Raw genomic sequence first — 16,272 nt, 5'->3', positions numbered from 1 at the left:
ATGTAATGTTAATTTGCTTTACAGAGTTTTGCTGGCCATGCCACTCCAGTGACATCCCTTTTGTTTATCCCCAATACCTTGACTCACGATTCAAATGCAAATCACGTTCCCAGCAATGGAGTTAATGGTCATTATTTTCTTTCTGGAGCTGAACAGGACAGGCTAATCAACATCTGGTGAGTGTGAAGGTCCTTTTTTGTAAAAAAAAAAGGTTTGTTCTCAAATGTACATTGTACACACCAACATCTAGTTTCCAGCAAAAACTATGAATAAGGTGCTTGACCTTGTAACCAAAGAGCAGTTTTGTGGTTGGCATTGAAGGCAAGAAAAGCACAGTAATACACATCCCAGCTATGAAATATGTTTAACTAAACCACTGAATACAACTAAAGCATTAATTTTTTTTCTCCTCATTTCAGGTATGTGAACCTGGACACCAAAGACAGAAATGCTCTGGTATCACTTTCTCTCACTGATGAACCCATCGCAGTTGATGTTGTGAGGCACAGCAAATGTGACAAGGTAGGCAATTTTAAGTTTTGCTGTGTACCCTAAAAAATTGCACTTGACAGCCGCAAGGAGGACAAACCATAGCATTAAAACTGTTATGTGTACCTGGTGAATTACATGTATTATGTAAAACCTTGTTATTTCATAGCCAGTTATGTTTACTCAGCAGTCCTGACTTTTCTCCACAGCCCATTCACATTGCTGTAGTCTCAAGGGACAGCCAATTGCATCTTTTTGAATATTCACTCAATGGGTAAGTCAACGCCGTTTCGATGTTAGCTAAATGCCATTATCAAGTCAAAATTATTTGAAAATTGCAAACTATAAATACTAAAATAACAATAGTTGATAAAGAGCCTGTACAGTGAAAGAAAAGAACAATGAAAATTGAACAAAAAGTTTGGCACGTATGGAGTCTGTCTGGATATTCATTGTTTCTTTTACTATACAGGCTTCTTATCAACTAGTGTTCTTGTAGTATTTATAGAAAAAAGGTAAAGTTCACTACGAGCCTAGAAGGCCCACCAGGCCGGCACTTATCTCCGGTTTCTGTAGCATGAAGAGACTAGGAGTATTCTACTCCCCCCCTGGATGGAACACTAGTCCATCGCAGGGTTACCCCCAGCATGAAATTCGCTGGTACCCATTTATATACCTGGGTGGAGAGAGGCACCGTGAGAGTAAAGTGTCTTGCCCAAGAACACAACACAATGTCGCCGGCTAGGACCAGAACCGGGACCACTCGATCTGGAGTCGAACGCACTGACCATGAGGCCACCGCACCTTGCTATTTATAGTTTGCAATTTTCAAATAATTTTGACTTGATAATGGCGTTTAGCTAATGTCAAAAGGTTGTTATCACAGCTAATAGCTGACCCTCCCTGTTAATGTACATAATATACTGTACTCCAGAAAAGGGCCTTTGGCTTATCTTTCTTACCAGAAGACAATTTTGAATAATCACTTGTGTCATCCAGTGAGAGCATGTGTCTTTGTTGATCCATACTCAAACAGGCACATGGTGCAAATACCAAACTTTTCGAAAATTTCATTTGCAGGTAATCCATTGACTCCTAAATCATGCCCCATTGATGAGTAAAGACTGTCTGGCATTAGACAGAGTAATTTTATCAAGTCTTGCTAATCCAACGTTGCTTCTTCATTAATTCTTGTGAGACAAAACTGTTGGATTAAGAAGTGTAGCCGATGCCTTATGAGAAAAGAGTAGCCTTTAGCTGGAAACAAGACGAGACATGCAACTTTTGTGCTGTGCTGTACTGTAGTGTAGTGCAAACAAACTGATTTTCAAAAACTGAAGTTTTTTTCTTTTCTGCAGTGGAGGTAAGAAACCTTTACGACCAACAAGAACAGTTCAGCTGGCAAGCCCTGGTAAAAAGGTGTGATTCTTAAAATTGTCTTTTTTCACCATTCCCATAGAACAGTTCAGTTTAGGGGGGGGGTGGGGGGAGGGTATTTGCATTAAAAATACAGTCCCAAGAGTAAAGGCCGGTTTACGTGGTGCGACTTGTCGGCCCGACTTTTGGTGGCGGCTTTGACAAAAATCGGGCCGACATCTGCACTGCAACAGATTTTTTATGTCGGCCCAATTGCATTTTGGGATGGTGAAAATAGTCAGTCGTACATGTGACTTCGTATGAAAAGGTGGGGTTTCAAGGTTTTGCAAATGGGTAAAAAATTTCTTCTTGCTAGTGAGGTCAGTGTTGATATTTTTTCCCATAGGATTCAACTCCATCTCCCATACCAATGCTATCTGTTCGTTTATTGACTGAAGAAGAACCTTCGGTGCTGCTTGCATTTGGCTCTGCTGTAAAACCTCAGCTCGAAACTTTGGTGAGCAAAAATATTTTTAACTTCTTAATAGTTTTAACTGTGTTACTCTATAACCTCTGTAGAGAAAAGAACATTTACAGTTTGGCTTTTAGTCAATAACAAGATAACGAAGTTATAGTGTACCATATAACCAATAAGAAGCATACAACTTTATAGATGCAGGGCCTGAAGGTCGGCAAAAACCTCATACGCCAGTTTATTGAAGGAAGGCATAAAAAAAAATAATATAGCCCACTAATCCTCATAGTACAGACATGTGTCTCCAGAGACACAGAGACAAACCAATTCACAGTAAATTAGTGCGACACCTCCGGATACAAAAACCCAAAAACACTTTGCCAACTGCGGTGCTGCTATAACTCCAGGGGCTGAGTCAGGAAAACAAATCATGAAAACTAACGAAACACACTTAAATCAAAGCTTAACTTTGGAGCTGAAATGTTGCTGATCTAGAATGGTTAACAAATCATAACAGCCGACTATATATATCTGACACTCATACCCTTAGCCTGCTTGCAGGCGGTAGTTGTTGTGTCGCCACTAAACACTATCAGACGCCATATTGGAAGAGCGTGGGATAGGTCTGGGCCCCGTGACAAAACGACGGGGTGGGGAGTGGGAAGAGCGGAGAGAAAACCGCCTGCCCGAAAACCAACCTTTTCTCGGTAGCCGCCCACTTTCTTTTGAGCTTCCGGTTGCATGTCACGCCACAATAATTGACCAATAAGTAAGAGACTGTAATTAGGCTGTCAATCACTGAAGCGTGTAGCTGTAAACAAACTTGCTCTGGTCAACTAAAAAAGCCGTAAGAAATGTAAGCAAACCGGCAGAAACTGCAGCAAACGGTAACTGTAGGTTTTTCCCATTGCAATTTCTTGTTTAATACGGAAAGTTTAAAAAATTTGGCAGCGAGAAAACAGTGGGCAATATTCCTGTCGGTGCACTTTGCGATCAACTGCGGCTTTGATTTACGGTTTTGATTTACAGTGAAGCAATGCATTTTATGAAATCTAACTTGACGTTTCGTATGTGGCAACATACATCTTCAAAAGTAACCTTCATTATATGAAAAATATTTATATTTCAAAACAAATTGAGAGCGAGCTGTAATTAAGTGACAATTAGCATTTAAGGTCGGATTCAATTCCTGTGTAAACAAGGTTTCGTTTGCAGTGGTAATCAGTTTTCCCAGACGCGAGAATTTCAAAATGATCCCATTTTATGTTATGTCCAGTAGTCATAATATGATCAGCAATATCTGATGTGTGTTCATGCTTGGAGAGCGCTTCAAAATGTTCAGCTTTTCTATCCTGCAGTCGGTGCTTCGTTTTGCCGATGTAGAAGTCATCGCAATCCCAACAATTTGCCTTGTAAACAACTTTCGATCTTTGGGAACGATTCAAGCGATCTTTGTAGGGAAAGAAAGATTTGATTCACCGAGTGTTAAGAAAAATAACTTTGAGGTTAACGATCTAATAAAACTTATTAACGTACACAAGATTAACTATGTTATTTTTTTCTTCATCTGTCTTTTGGCCGAAAGGAAGCGTTCCTCCAGCGCTTGCTCTGCAGAGCAGTAGATGCAGATAGGAGGATCTTCAATAATTTTCTTAGAACTCTCTGGGGTGAATTCTGCTGCCGAACACAAACCTTCCAGTTCGACAATCTGATCTGATATGATGCTCTTGAGTGGGCAAATTACAAGCACTGACACCGGACGACCTTCGAACCTTCGGCTACCGCAAACACTGTAAATATCATGCTTTTCCCAAAGCCAGTGGGAAGCACGGCCAGCACATCTTCACCATTTAGTAAACTAACTATCGCCTGTTTTTGTTCACGCTTCAAAAGAACGCTCCTTTCTCTTGTCACCAAGAAATCTAAAGCACTTTGAATCGCTCGATCGACATTCGAGCTCATCATTTTGCCTATGGTGACAAGAGCGGTATATGAATATTAAATCTTGTGTCGATAGACAGCATGTCTGCCGACCAATCAGAAGACAGCGTCCACCGGCGGACGCTGCGAAATTGTGCTACTCAAAGGGGGCTGGTTTTCGGGCAGGCGGTTTTTCTCTCTCCTCTCGGCCCCCCTCCCCTCGCTCGCTTTGTCGACCCTCAACCCTGCCCAGACCTAGCCGCGCGAATCCAAGATGGCGACCTCATTACGAATTCCGGGTTTTCGACCATCCAACCGCCTGCGTGCAGGCTATCATACCCTTAATCCCTCTCGCACAGCACCAATGCTCCTGTCCGTGACGGTAAATAACTATTTCTGCCTATGACGCTTTTACGTCTGTGATTTGAAAGATGTTGTTTTCAAAGACATTGTGAAATTCTCCTGTAGGTGCCGAAATATTATATGCCATGAAAGCTGTCAATCTTATCAGGACTTGACCAATTTCTTTTGTACAATCCAATGTAGGCCTATTCAACAATGGAAGAGCACACATGTCTTATAAGAGAAAACTCTTCAAACCTGCTTCTGGCCAATGGTGTGCGGGAAAAATCTCATCAAGGTCAGAGTTCGGGTAAAGAAGTCACAACACTTGGTCCAGGAAATATGGCGCTAGCAACCCCTGCTCAAGCGAATGATCAGGAAAAGAGCAGAACAAGGAGAAAAAGAAGCAGCGAGGAAATGGAAAGACCGGAAGAGCAGGTAATTGGAATAGGGAAGGTCTTCAATTACCCTGTGAGCAGAGGCCCTTTGATCTTCCAGACACAGATGCAGACGCAGAGCAGAGACCTTTTGCACAAGCAGAGCAGAGGCCTTTTGATCTTTCCAGGGCACCCAATTATAACAGATTTCTCTGACAGGTCTACCATAGTAAAATGTTTGCTTATTACTATTATTATTATTATTATTATTATTATTATTATTATTATTATTATTATTATTATTATTATTATTATTATTATTATTATTTGTAGATAAGCCGGGACCTTTGCCAACTGCTTTAACTTTCTTTGATTTGCCCCTATCCAAAGAAATGGATGATTTTTGCGCTTGATCAGTTGCCATGCGTCATCAATATTTTTGAAATTTACAATGGCGTTGCAATTTTTAACTGTCTAAATTGGCACAAGTGTTTCCTCCGTACATGTATATCGGTTACAGAAACTAGTCTGCCAGAAACCGATAAAATTTTCAGTAAAAATATGATTATAAACTATCGTGAGTTTCCTTGGTTTTTGTATGTTTATCAGAGTCCTTTGAAAATATCCCAACTGTTTGTTTTAGTTTTGTGGTTTTGCAGTGACTGGTCACACGACTGACATCTGAATACATTTGAAGTTTTAATGCATACTCAACAAGGAAATTCGGAGCAGTTTGCAGAGGTCCCTTTGTCTTCCCGACTTTAAGGGCCTCTGCTCATAGGGTAGTCTTCAATATACACCTACACTGTAATGACTGTATCTTGTCTCATAAATATTGATGATACGAATATAACAACATTTTGTCCAAATATTTTTATCATTTTTATTTTAATGTGTGAAAATGCATGTAAAGACATTTAATTAACAACAAGATTTGAATCGTTTTTCCAGAGTATTGAAGAAAGGCTGAAAGCAATTAATACTGCATCGTCAGAAACACAGCACAAAAGAAAAAGGAAGGCCCCTCCGACAGCTGACTCTATGGTGCAGATGTTAATACAGGCCCTTCACAGCCAAGATAGAAATCTAATGGAGGTGCTGTTACATTAAACAAAAATTGCTTGATGATAGTGTCACAAATCCAGCTTGAAACTAATTTCTAATTGTTTTAGTGTTTCCTTTTTCCTTCTTGTCTGTGATGTATTTCCCCCCTTTCTTTTACCCTCTTCCCCAATCGCATCCTCTCGAGAAACAGGACTGGCGTAGGAAATGATTCTGTTTGGTTTTCTAATGCCTTAAGTTACCCCCAGAAAAAGTTGGCAAATTACATGGTTCATGTGGAAGATAGCCACACATTGCAATTTCTTGCTGTATCACATTATGATTTCCTTCTTTCAGGATGTACTACGGTATGGTGAGAAAGATTCTTTCATAAAGAACACAGTAAAGCGACTTCCTGTCACTCTCACCATTCCATTTTTAAAAGAGGTTTGTTTTGTGTTCTGTTCCTTTCCCCATCATGCACCTGTCCATCTTTTCTTCCTTCCATCACTGTAAGAGGCAAATTCACATGCACAGCAAGTTCCTAGTGGTGTAGACTGAGATAATAGGCCCAATTCGGCTAACTCGATGTTGTACCCGATTCATATCTCCCGGGGTCAAGATTCGCTGTGGATTGTATTTCCATTACAATGTAGCATTCACGTTAATTGATTTGGAAATACCTGGAACAAAACGTTTTTGTCCCCAAAGGATTTGAATTGTGTACAACATTGAGTTAGCCAATTTGGTCTATGCATGCATGGTCTTGAACAGTCTAAAGTTATTGAAGGAAAAGCAACAACTGTTAATCAATTTTGTTTCGGAACATGGCAAGAGAAACTGACCCTGGAGACTGGAAAAATTCGACCCAAATAAGTCATAATAGAGATGTAATGTATTTCAGAAGCTATGATAGCAGAGCTCCGTAGCCCATCTGTCTGAGAAAATTTGGTTTTGGTCACCGTACGTCTGTACGACCATACGGCCGTCCACCCCTTCATGTCCATTGTGACGGTATCACAGGCTTAAGTATCAATACTTTGATACTAGTGCTTAACATGGCATCTATACTCCATCTAGTTTACAGCCTACATCTTTGATATTGGACATCCATGTTATGGTCAATTGACACCTTTCAAAACAAGGTATCTGCTAAGCAGTATCACATGATTCACTTTGTGCTGCAAGAAACCTGAAGATGCTTTGCACACTGTCCTATTTGGCGAGAAGTATTGTACTCTTTGTCACTCAAACAAATGTTTTAGGATATTTATACTCTAATAACATCCAGTAGTAGTTTGTATCCAATTGGCAAAATAGGGATTTTCATGTTTGCGCACCGAACATTTTGTTGTTGTACTTTCCCCACTTTTAAATTGGTTACTAATTCCCACCACACTTCTCTTTCCATAGGTAATCATTTTTTTTGTTTCCCACATTTTGGGAAACATAGAGTTTACTTAAAGTGATCCAGGTTTTTTTCATTGCTTGCTTGTGCAAGAGTGGGGTGATACCTGGGCAGAAGGTTGTTGTCTTCCTGCTGGGTTTGATTTAATAAATTTTGTTTCCTTTTTTTTTCCAGCTTTTTTACAGGATTCAAGCAGTGCCTAATAGGTACTGTGAAACAAAACAGAGAATCTAGTTTTTAGTCCTTTAACCATCAAAGCTGTCTTCCCTTGCTTCCCTCTACACCAATAGATTGTTTATTGTTGAGGCTTATTGATGGCTGCAATATTGCCATACTGTTTTAGACTTCATTAAAGCACTTACCGTAAACACCCGCAGATAAGCCGTACCCTGAATTTAGCAGCTTAAATTGTGGAAAAAAATTTTATGAAAGAAATCAAAAGAAACCCAAAGTAGAGTCTTTAGAAGTCTTCTTCATCCACTTTTCATCAAACGTAAACTCACTATTAACAGAAAATACTTCAATGTCGTACCCACAAGTTTAGCACTTTAAATTAATATATAGTGAACATTGTTTCTGCCAATTTTGACATATGATTGAACTTTTTCTGGTATTTGTTGACAGGACTTTCTTCATTCAACGCAGTTTTTCCGTAGATTTTTGCATTACAACAAACACATGATCAGAACGTTGGTAATTTAGTAACCAGGCATTAGATTGGACATGAAGATGGAAAACAACACCAGAAGCAGCCGTTTTCAAATTTTCCTGCAGATAAGCCACACCCCCAATTTCTTGCAACAAATTTTGGAAAAAAGGTGCGGCTTATCTGCGGGTGTTTACGTTACATGTTTCCAAGGAATTTCTTCATTCAACTCAGTTTTTCGTAGATCTTGCATTACAACAGAGACGTGACCTGAACGTTGGTAGCTTAGTAACCAGGCATTAGATCGGACACGAAGATGGAAAACTGGACACCAAAGCAGCCTTTTTCAAATGTTCCTGCAGATAAGCCTCACCACCAATTTGTTGCAATAATTTTTGGAAAAAAGGTCTTATCTGCAGGTGTTTACGGTACATGTTTGCTAGGAATTAAATTGAATGGAGATGTTTGCTCAAACATTGTGTGCCTAAGATGTCCAGGAGCATCCAAAAACTGGTTGGCAGATCTTGGTAAACCAACCATAATCGAACACAGTGCGGAAGCCAGGGACCTGTTGTACTGATTGGGAGGGCTATTAGTAAGAGAATCTGAACCACAGGATAGGAATAATAGCTTTGCAGTGCCTTAGGTTGCTAGTACAGCTGTACAGGCGATGATATTCTTTGCATTTTGGGCAACAATCTTGGACAAAACCAAATAGAGTACTGAAGTGATGACGTTACAAAAAGATATATTTTTGAAATTATGGGATATGATGTCATATTCTTATAGAGGATCCTAAATGATGCCCTCATACCCAAAATTAGCTCTGAATTGCAATTCCCGGTGGAGATATAATCAAACCCTTCAAAATTTGTTCTGGTTCCTTCAGTTTGGAACCAGCTCAAAATTAGAGAGATTTATACGGGGCAGTATCAAACTTTCATCCTTTATATTTCAGCTGGGAATTACAATTAAGAGGTGATTTTCTAAGGACGCTCTATTTGTAAATGGCGCCAAATCCCATAATTTCACAAATTTATTTTTTTGTGACGTCACACTTCGGTACTCTATGTTGACAATGTGCGTTGTGATGCAAAATATACTGTGCAAGCCTTTGCCCGTTTTGTAACCAACATTGGAATGGGGGAAGAGGGGAAAGTGGGAAGAATTTAATCTTTATCACACAGACTAATGAGCACATCACATTTTCCCAACGAATTTTGTCCAAGATTGAGGCTTCTAAAAAATACTCCGACAATGCCACACACAAAAACATTTGACAAGATATTCGTTTTTCTTGTACTCTACAGAGGCGACAAACTTGTACCATGGATTAAACACATTTTAAGTGCACATATGGCATATTTAGTAACGGTAAGGAACATTGTACATCGTAGGATTCTGATTTTTTTCAGCTTGGGTTTTGTTTGATGAGAGAGATGCATATGTGTGGGTATGGAATGCAGCCTTGGGAGGGAGATTTTGCATTACATGTTTGACTTTGAAAAGTAATTTGTTTAGCCTTAGTGTTTTATCTTTTTTCTTAGGTACCGGATCTAGTTACTTCCCTTAGTGGGTTATATGCCATGGTAGAGTCTCGTGTTAGCATTTCTTCTAAACTCTGCAAACTACAAGGACGTTTGGATTTGATGCTCTCGCAGGTAGGTACAATGTATTGTCCAGCATGTCTGAAGACACAGCTTAGGTCTACAACACAACTTATAAGAAAGTGCTTCCGGTCTGTTCGCTTTAGTTAAGTCTTGTTGGTGCAGTTAATTGACCTCTTTAGCTTGTACGTTTTTTTGTCCCATCTCAGACCATGTGATGTTCTCAAGTGACTTTCCTTTTGTTTTTTTCGTAAGTTATGCCTACATATGCACAGGCGTAAAACCACATTTGAAAGAAACTGTTCTGTAGGGTAACATCACATGGTCTGAAGTGGGAAAACAAAACATACAAGCTAAAGAGGTCAATACCAAGGTGAGCGCCCAACTGTGAATACTGGTACTCTGTGTTGTTGGTGTGATGGAAGTTGGCGGGGGGTTGGTGTGCATAGGTATGGAATAGTGGGGGAACACTTCTCTTCGCACCAATATGGACAGGATATATATATACCAGTTGCCATTTTTGGGCTGAGTGTGTGCTGATTTGAGGGTTTATCTCTGCGTTCTCTGGCGAGGGCCATGTGGTAAAGGACTCAACCAGGGCTGATACTCTGGTCAATTCAAGGAGTGAGGATGGCATAGTCGGTTAGTGCGCGGCCTTAGTGCAAGAGATCCTGAGTTTGATTCCGGGATGTTGCATCCTTGTTTCGACTTCTTTCCTTTCCGTGTAGCTTAAGTAGCTTTAAATACCCGTAAAACGGAGCACTGATGGAGGGGGGGGGGGGGGGGGTAAAATGAGCGCACCGTCAACCTCAGGTTTGTCAGTTGAATTACTGTTACGAGTTATCGATGTTAAATATGGTTGCTTTACTTTTACACTAATCATACACACTGTAAGTAATGTGGAAATATCAGTCCTTCATAAATAAACTGGTGTTTGAAATGGTTTTTAACCCAGGACAAACATGCCTTGATGGAATTCATTCCTATGGGTGAGTTGAGAGCTGAGAAGGACTGTCATTTGTGACTGATGATTCCATCAACGTAAACTGATGTTTGTATAACCTGAGTGGAACTCAACTTTGAAGTTGATTTTGTAATGGGGTGTCAAAACATCAATCACCAACAAGTCCTTCTCAGAACTACACTTGCCCAAACAATCAAATTTCATCAAGGTAAAGTGGGGGGACTTTTTGTCTGTTTTTTTTTTTTTTTTTAGTTTGAAATTCTCGACTGTAACTTAATATTTTGAAGGGACAAATGATGAGTAAGTTTATTTGATAGGAATTGCCGTCAGATCAGTTACAAACTGAAGACACCTTTAACTCTGATTGTCTCATAAAATATTAATATCTTAATTGAACCCTTAAAAACAATTCTGCAATGTAACTTGGATATTTATGCAATTTTGTATGTTTGACTGTTCATGCTATTAGGTGGACTCTCAAAGTTATAATGCTGTAGACAGCGAGGTTGCTGGGCCATCAGTTGTCTACCACGAGGAAGGTTTGAACTTGTTTCGTTTGTACCAAAGTAATGTTGGTAGCTTTGACATGTTTGTTTTAAAAAAGCAGCACATTAAACTGGTCTTTCATTGCTACAGCTGTATCTCTTTCCCCATGCTCTCTCTTGTTTCTTGTCTTCTAGAGAGTAGGAGAAGACTGTTTGCAACATGACATGCCACAACACATTCTGGATGTTTTGTCTTATTTTTAGTGGAAAGCATGAGCAAAACATTCTGCTCCACTGATTTTTTCAACTAAATTAAATAGCTTCGGGGTGCAGGGATGGCGCAGTGGTGAGAGCACTCTCTTCTCACCAATGTGGCCTGGATTCGATTCCCAGACTTGGCATCATAATTATATGGGTTGAGTTTGTTGGTCCTCTACTCTGCACCGCGCCGCGAGTTTCTTCTCTGGGGTACTCTGGTTTTCCCCTCTCCTCAAAAACCAACATTTGACTTTATTTGCAATAATTGTTAATTTTCGTTTACAGTGTCCCCAATTAGCGCTCCAGCACTAGAACCACTAGACACTTAAATAAAGTTCCTTTCTTTCCTTTCCTTAAAGTGCCACTATGACCAAAAAACAATTTGTATATTTCTTTGCATTTCAAAACTATGTTAACTAAACAGTAACTGATCGAAGTTTTAAGCCTTGATTTCAAAAACACACCTGTTTATTTTAACTGGAATTTTCCTATTTAATGGTCCGCCGCCATTACTCACTTTGGAATCTTGAGAGAGCTGGATTGAGGAGAAAATGACGTCAAAGACTCGCTAGTTTAAGAATGCAATGCATGTGTACGTGGCTGATTTAATATGCGGCACGGAGTTTCGGGCTTTCAGACTTTTAAACTCATGTTTTGCATATATAATAAGCTACGTTGACACGCTGAAATTTTAAGCTTGTGAGTAAATGATGCCACTTTTCGCTAGATCCAACCCTCTGAGGTCCAATCGGTCAGTTTAGAACGTGAGTAATGGCGGACCGTGAAATTCAAAACTTACACTCAAAGTAAATAGCCTTTGGATAAAAATCAAAGCCTAAAATTTTGCCAGTCAAGTGTTGAGCAATCATACTTTCAAAATCGGAAGAAAAAATAGAAGTAATTTTTTGATCATAGTAGCACTTTAATTATTGACAGCACTTTTAGCCAACAGTCTTTCATATTATTGATCCTCATACAACTACAAACAGTCTTTATTTGCATTATTAGTTACAAAAATAGTGGTGCACGAAACAAAATAATGAAAAGAGTATCGATGATAATAATTATCATGAGTAGTTGTTCGATAATAATAATAATAATTAGTATATAGTATATACTAAAACAGTGGATATCATTGAACGCGCGCACTGATTCGCTATTCAAACTCCGGATATCCTTTGCTATTCACCTCCAAGCAATTTGTGCGGAATTTTTGCCCGAAAATGTTGTAATTTTTGCATTAATAAATCAGTTAAAATCATCTTTTTGTGCTCTATAATCTCACTGTGATAGGATATACTAAACAACTACCGGTATTCACCGAAGTGGAGGTGGCTAGTGGTGGATATTTACCAAGCTGCAAAGCGGCAAAGTAAATATCCACCACTAGCCACCGACATTGAGGTAGTAGTAGTAGTAGGAGGAGTAGTCATGATTTTAAAGGTTAACTTCGTAATGCAAAAGCTTCTTATATAAAGTAGCCTAATTTTATATTAAACATTACATTTTTGAGAATCAAATTTGAGAAACTTCATAATGATGCCCTCCAATGCATGTACATGTTCTACCTTTTTCTTTGTTCATTTCAGATTCAGAGGAAGAGCCTCTTGTTCCTTTTGACATTGAGCACTCGGAATCTGATGTATGTTGTATGGAGTTCTTAATATTCACTTTAGCGACCAGACCGTGCATGCTCAGTTATTATTTTTTGTATACTGTTGTCAAGACGAAAATTTGAAATGGACCTACGGACATTAGACACCTGGATGGGCTATTTCATACTTTAGGGAAGGGAGGGGTGGTTATTTGGAGTCAATACCTTTTTTTTATTTCCGTCCCCCCCGTCCCCCCCGCCCCCCACCGCCCCCAACTGAAGGCTAAATCTAAGGCCTTTTTCCACATCTATTTTGACATACAATATATTCATTTGTTGTTTTTATGCTTGCTGGGAAACGTCTGCCTGGCCCTGCTGGCAAACAGAATTTCTGGTCTGTTTTTGCTGGGAGTGTGGAACAGATAAAAGTTTCCCAGCAGGTAGAGAAATTGCTCCAAAAAGTTCAATTGTTGGTTTATTTTATGTCCGTGATATATTTTGATGAATTTTGAAAAAATGGGTTAATGGGTGACCCTGTAAACTTATGTACTCAAACCTTGTTCCTCGAGTAACGATATCTAATCAGTTTAAGGTTACCATATACCTTCAGATCGGCAATTTTCTTCAAATTTGGCGTTTTCGGTTAAAGTAATGATCGAAATGGGATCTCTAATGTTAAAAAGAAATTATTCAAAAAGATGAAATATTGGCGGAGAAATAGCGGTTTTACGTTTTGACTGGAAGTAAAAATTACCCGTCCGATTGACAGTTTTAGCGCTGTTTTCTCGAATCAATTTTTTCACTCGAAGCGGACACTTTAAGAGCTAAAACTCACAGTGAATTTGTCCGATTGCCCCCAAATTTTGACAGTGGCTAGGTTAACATGTAGACAAATATTTTTTCTCTGAGAGCGATTTTTGTACGAACACTTTACATTTTTTTAATACTATTTCGAAAACGTTCCATAACTTTTCACTGTAACTGAGTATGGAAAAACGCAGACACGTTTTTTTTAGCGCTTTGGGTCGGGAAACGGAGGAACAAAATAAAATAGCGAAAAGCAAAATTTGCTTTGACTTGTAGCTTTGAAAAGGTGACTCGGACGCTCGCATTTAAAGGTCGTGAAAACTTCGACAATTCATTTAATTTCTTAATTCCTGATATGGTTTGATAGCCAGCTCTATAATCTTTTAATTTGATAGAGGGCTTTACGTATCTACAGTTTAAACCGGACGCGCTGCATCGTTTGGACTCGAGACACCCCTGAAGGTATACAGTAACCTTGAAACATTTTTTTTCTTTTTTCAGGAAAATTGGGATGAAGATATTGATGACGTTGAAGAATTGGAAGAAAGTGAAGAGGAGCATGACCAAGAAAATTTGAGGGACGAGAAATCTGATGATGAGGGTTGAATGTAAAAATTCATTCAGAAAGATCATGCACTGTAATTAATAGATTTTACAGAATAAAATAGGAACAGAATCGTTTGACTGTATTTGTTTTATATTTCCGTGTATGCTGCTTCTTGGCAACATTTTTATTTTGCTCCCAGAAACTGATTTTTTTATTGAAAACATACGTACATATACATACATACTTAATTGACCGCTCCCTATAGGAGCTTTTCAGGGCCAATGAAACAACGAAACGACAGAACAGAACAACAACAACTGTTAAGAATCCCAACTGGCCGGAGGCAAACCAGTTGGCTATTTACAAGTGCAGCTGGGAAGTTAGTAGTATATGGGGGGGGGGGGGAGAGTTTTGTTCGTTTTCCCACCTAATACCCCCCCCCCCCCCAATGTATGGAATTCCATACAAAATTTTTGGCGATTTTATACATCAATTTTTTCATAAAACGAAGGATTTTTTTGTATGGATTATGCATTTTTGCAAGTCGCCCCCCCTAATACCCCCCTTTGACTGAAAAATCTCATACAAATATGAAAAAAATTATACACTCGAGTAAATCGCCCACCCATTACCCCCATAGAGGCAAGGCAAAAAGGGGTTTTTTTGGCTATTTTTTTTTAAGTGTCGATTTTAGTGGCTCCTATGGGCCCCTTAGGGGGGAGACTTTTGTTTTTTTAAGTGTCGACTTTTATACACTTTTTTTTAGGGGGCGAAACGGGCCAAGGGCGAAAGAGGAGGCTGCGCGTACGAAAGTCTCCTTATGGTATATTTTTAATGCGGTTCAGGTGTACCCGGAAAAGTTGGCCGGCGGGGTGAAGAGAGCGTGCAGAGTTGCCGCTGCTGGGGTTTTTTTTTTTTATTTTTTATTTTTGGAGGGGGGGGGGGGGGGGGTTTGAGGGCGAAATGAGCGAAGGGCGAAAAGAGAGGCTGGTGGTGAGAGTGCCCTCTATAGTATGGTTTTTAGGCGGTTCAGGCGTACCGGAAAAAGTAGGTCCGTCGGTCAGGGCGGGGGTGGCGTGCGTGCGTGTCGATAGGCAACAGAGACAAGTAAAACATTTTTACCAAGAAGGACTCTTTGCTATTGCCATTTTATTATTACTGGCACCGTTTGATTTTTAAATTATCGACTTATTGTCTTACTTTAAACTATGGCAAACTAAACAACTAGCTAGTTGGTTATCTATGGTTGAGCTTGTTATTTTTTTTTTTCCGCGTTTGACATCTGATCATTCATGGTTTTGGTTGGTATCGAGTGAGGACGATGCGAAAGGTTGGGTCTTGCGCGAGTTTCACGAAAATGCCTTGGGCAGCGAAACCTATGTTAAAATACTTGTCAAGAGCAGGCTCCAAGTCGCTACAATGGCTGGGAAAAAGAAATGGTTTTGTTTTTTGAGAACCACACAAACCTTTGGCTTCGATTTGAACGAGATCTTCTTTGGAAAAAAACAGTTTTGATTTCTCTACAAAACGAGACCATTTGCACCTGCAATTTTCTCCGCTTCCTTTGATTTCTTGAGTTTGGCAACCGATGAGAACCACGAAAACCCCCAGAACAGTTGACCAGAAGAACATCGACATGGCGACGAGCGAGATGAAGAAACCGCAGACGAAGCGTTTTTAACTCAGGAAGTTGTAAGCTTTTTTCTCCTTTTTAGCCATCCTGTTTTAGAAATGGATTCGTTTTTTTTCATAGGGCCAAAGGGTTCAAAGTCTGCTTTCATAACAAAAGAATGGGAAGTCTTAAACCAAACCAATTTGCATTTTTTATTAGTTGGGTGAAAATAATTGGAAAATCGCTTCTCGGCATTTTCTGGTCTTGACTTGTCATTAACAACCGAGCGGCGGTGAAGTTTTATTAAGTTGCTGGCTGGGGTTTTTTTTATCAAGGTTTGTGTT

At 39.5% G+C, this 16,272-nt stretch overlaps 1 protein-coding gene across 1 annotated transcript in view; it reads left to right on the top strand.

Annotated features, from left to right (window-relative positions):
• Positions 1–14,458, top strand: part of LOC137985295 (WD repeat-containing protein 43-like) — a 23,553-nt gene extending 9,095 nt beyond the window's left edge. The window contains exons 5-18 of the mRNA XM_068832870.1: positions 25–176; positions 420–522; positions 699–763; positions 1,848–1,908; positions 2,252–2,362; positions 4,787–5,020; positions 5,911–6,054; positions 6,358–6,447; positions 7,583–7,614; positions 9,365–9,428; positions 9,602–9,715; positions 11,095–11,164; positions 12,958–13,010; positions 14,271–14,458. Coding sequence (XP_068688971.1) covers positions 25–176; positions 420–522; positions 699–763; positions 1,848–1,908; positions 2,252–2,362; positions 4,787–5,020; positions 5,911–6,054; positions 6,358–6,447; positions 7,583–7,614; positions 9,365–9,428; positions 9,602–9,715; positions 11,095–11,164; positions 12,958–13,010; positions 14,271–14,375 — 1,398 coding nt within the window. The 3' untranslated portion in view covers positions 14,376–14,458. The remainder of the gene's footprint in view (positions 1–24; positions 177–419; positions 523–698; positions 764–1,847; positions 1,909–2,251; positions 2,363–4,786; positions 5,021–5,910; positions 6,055–6,357; positions 6,448–7,582; positions 7,615–9,364; positions 9,429–9,601; positions 9,716–11,094; positions 11,165–12,957; positions 13,011–14,270) is intronic.
• The last annotated feature ends 1,814 nt before the right edge of the window (positions 14,459–16,272 follow it).

This window comes from Montipora foliosa, chromosome 14 (assembly GCF_036669935.1).
Source record: "Montipora foliosa isolate CH-2021 chromosome 14, ASM3666993v2, whole genome shotgun sequence".
In the NCBI taxonomy this organism is placed as follows: domain Eukaryota; kingdom Metazoa; phylum Cnidaria; class Anthozoa; order Scleractinia; family Acroporidae; genus Montipora; species Montipora foliosa.
The sequence above is the reverse complement of the archived record's forward strand: the minus strand, read 5'-3'. Positions and strand labels throughout refer to the sequence as shown.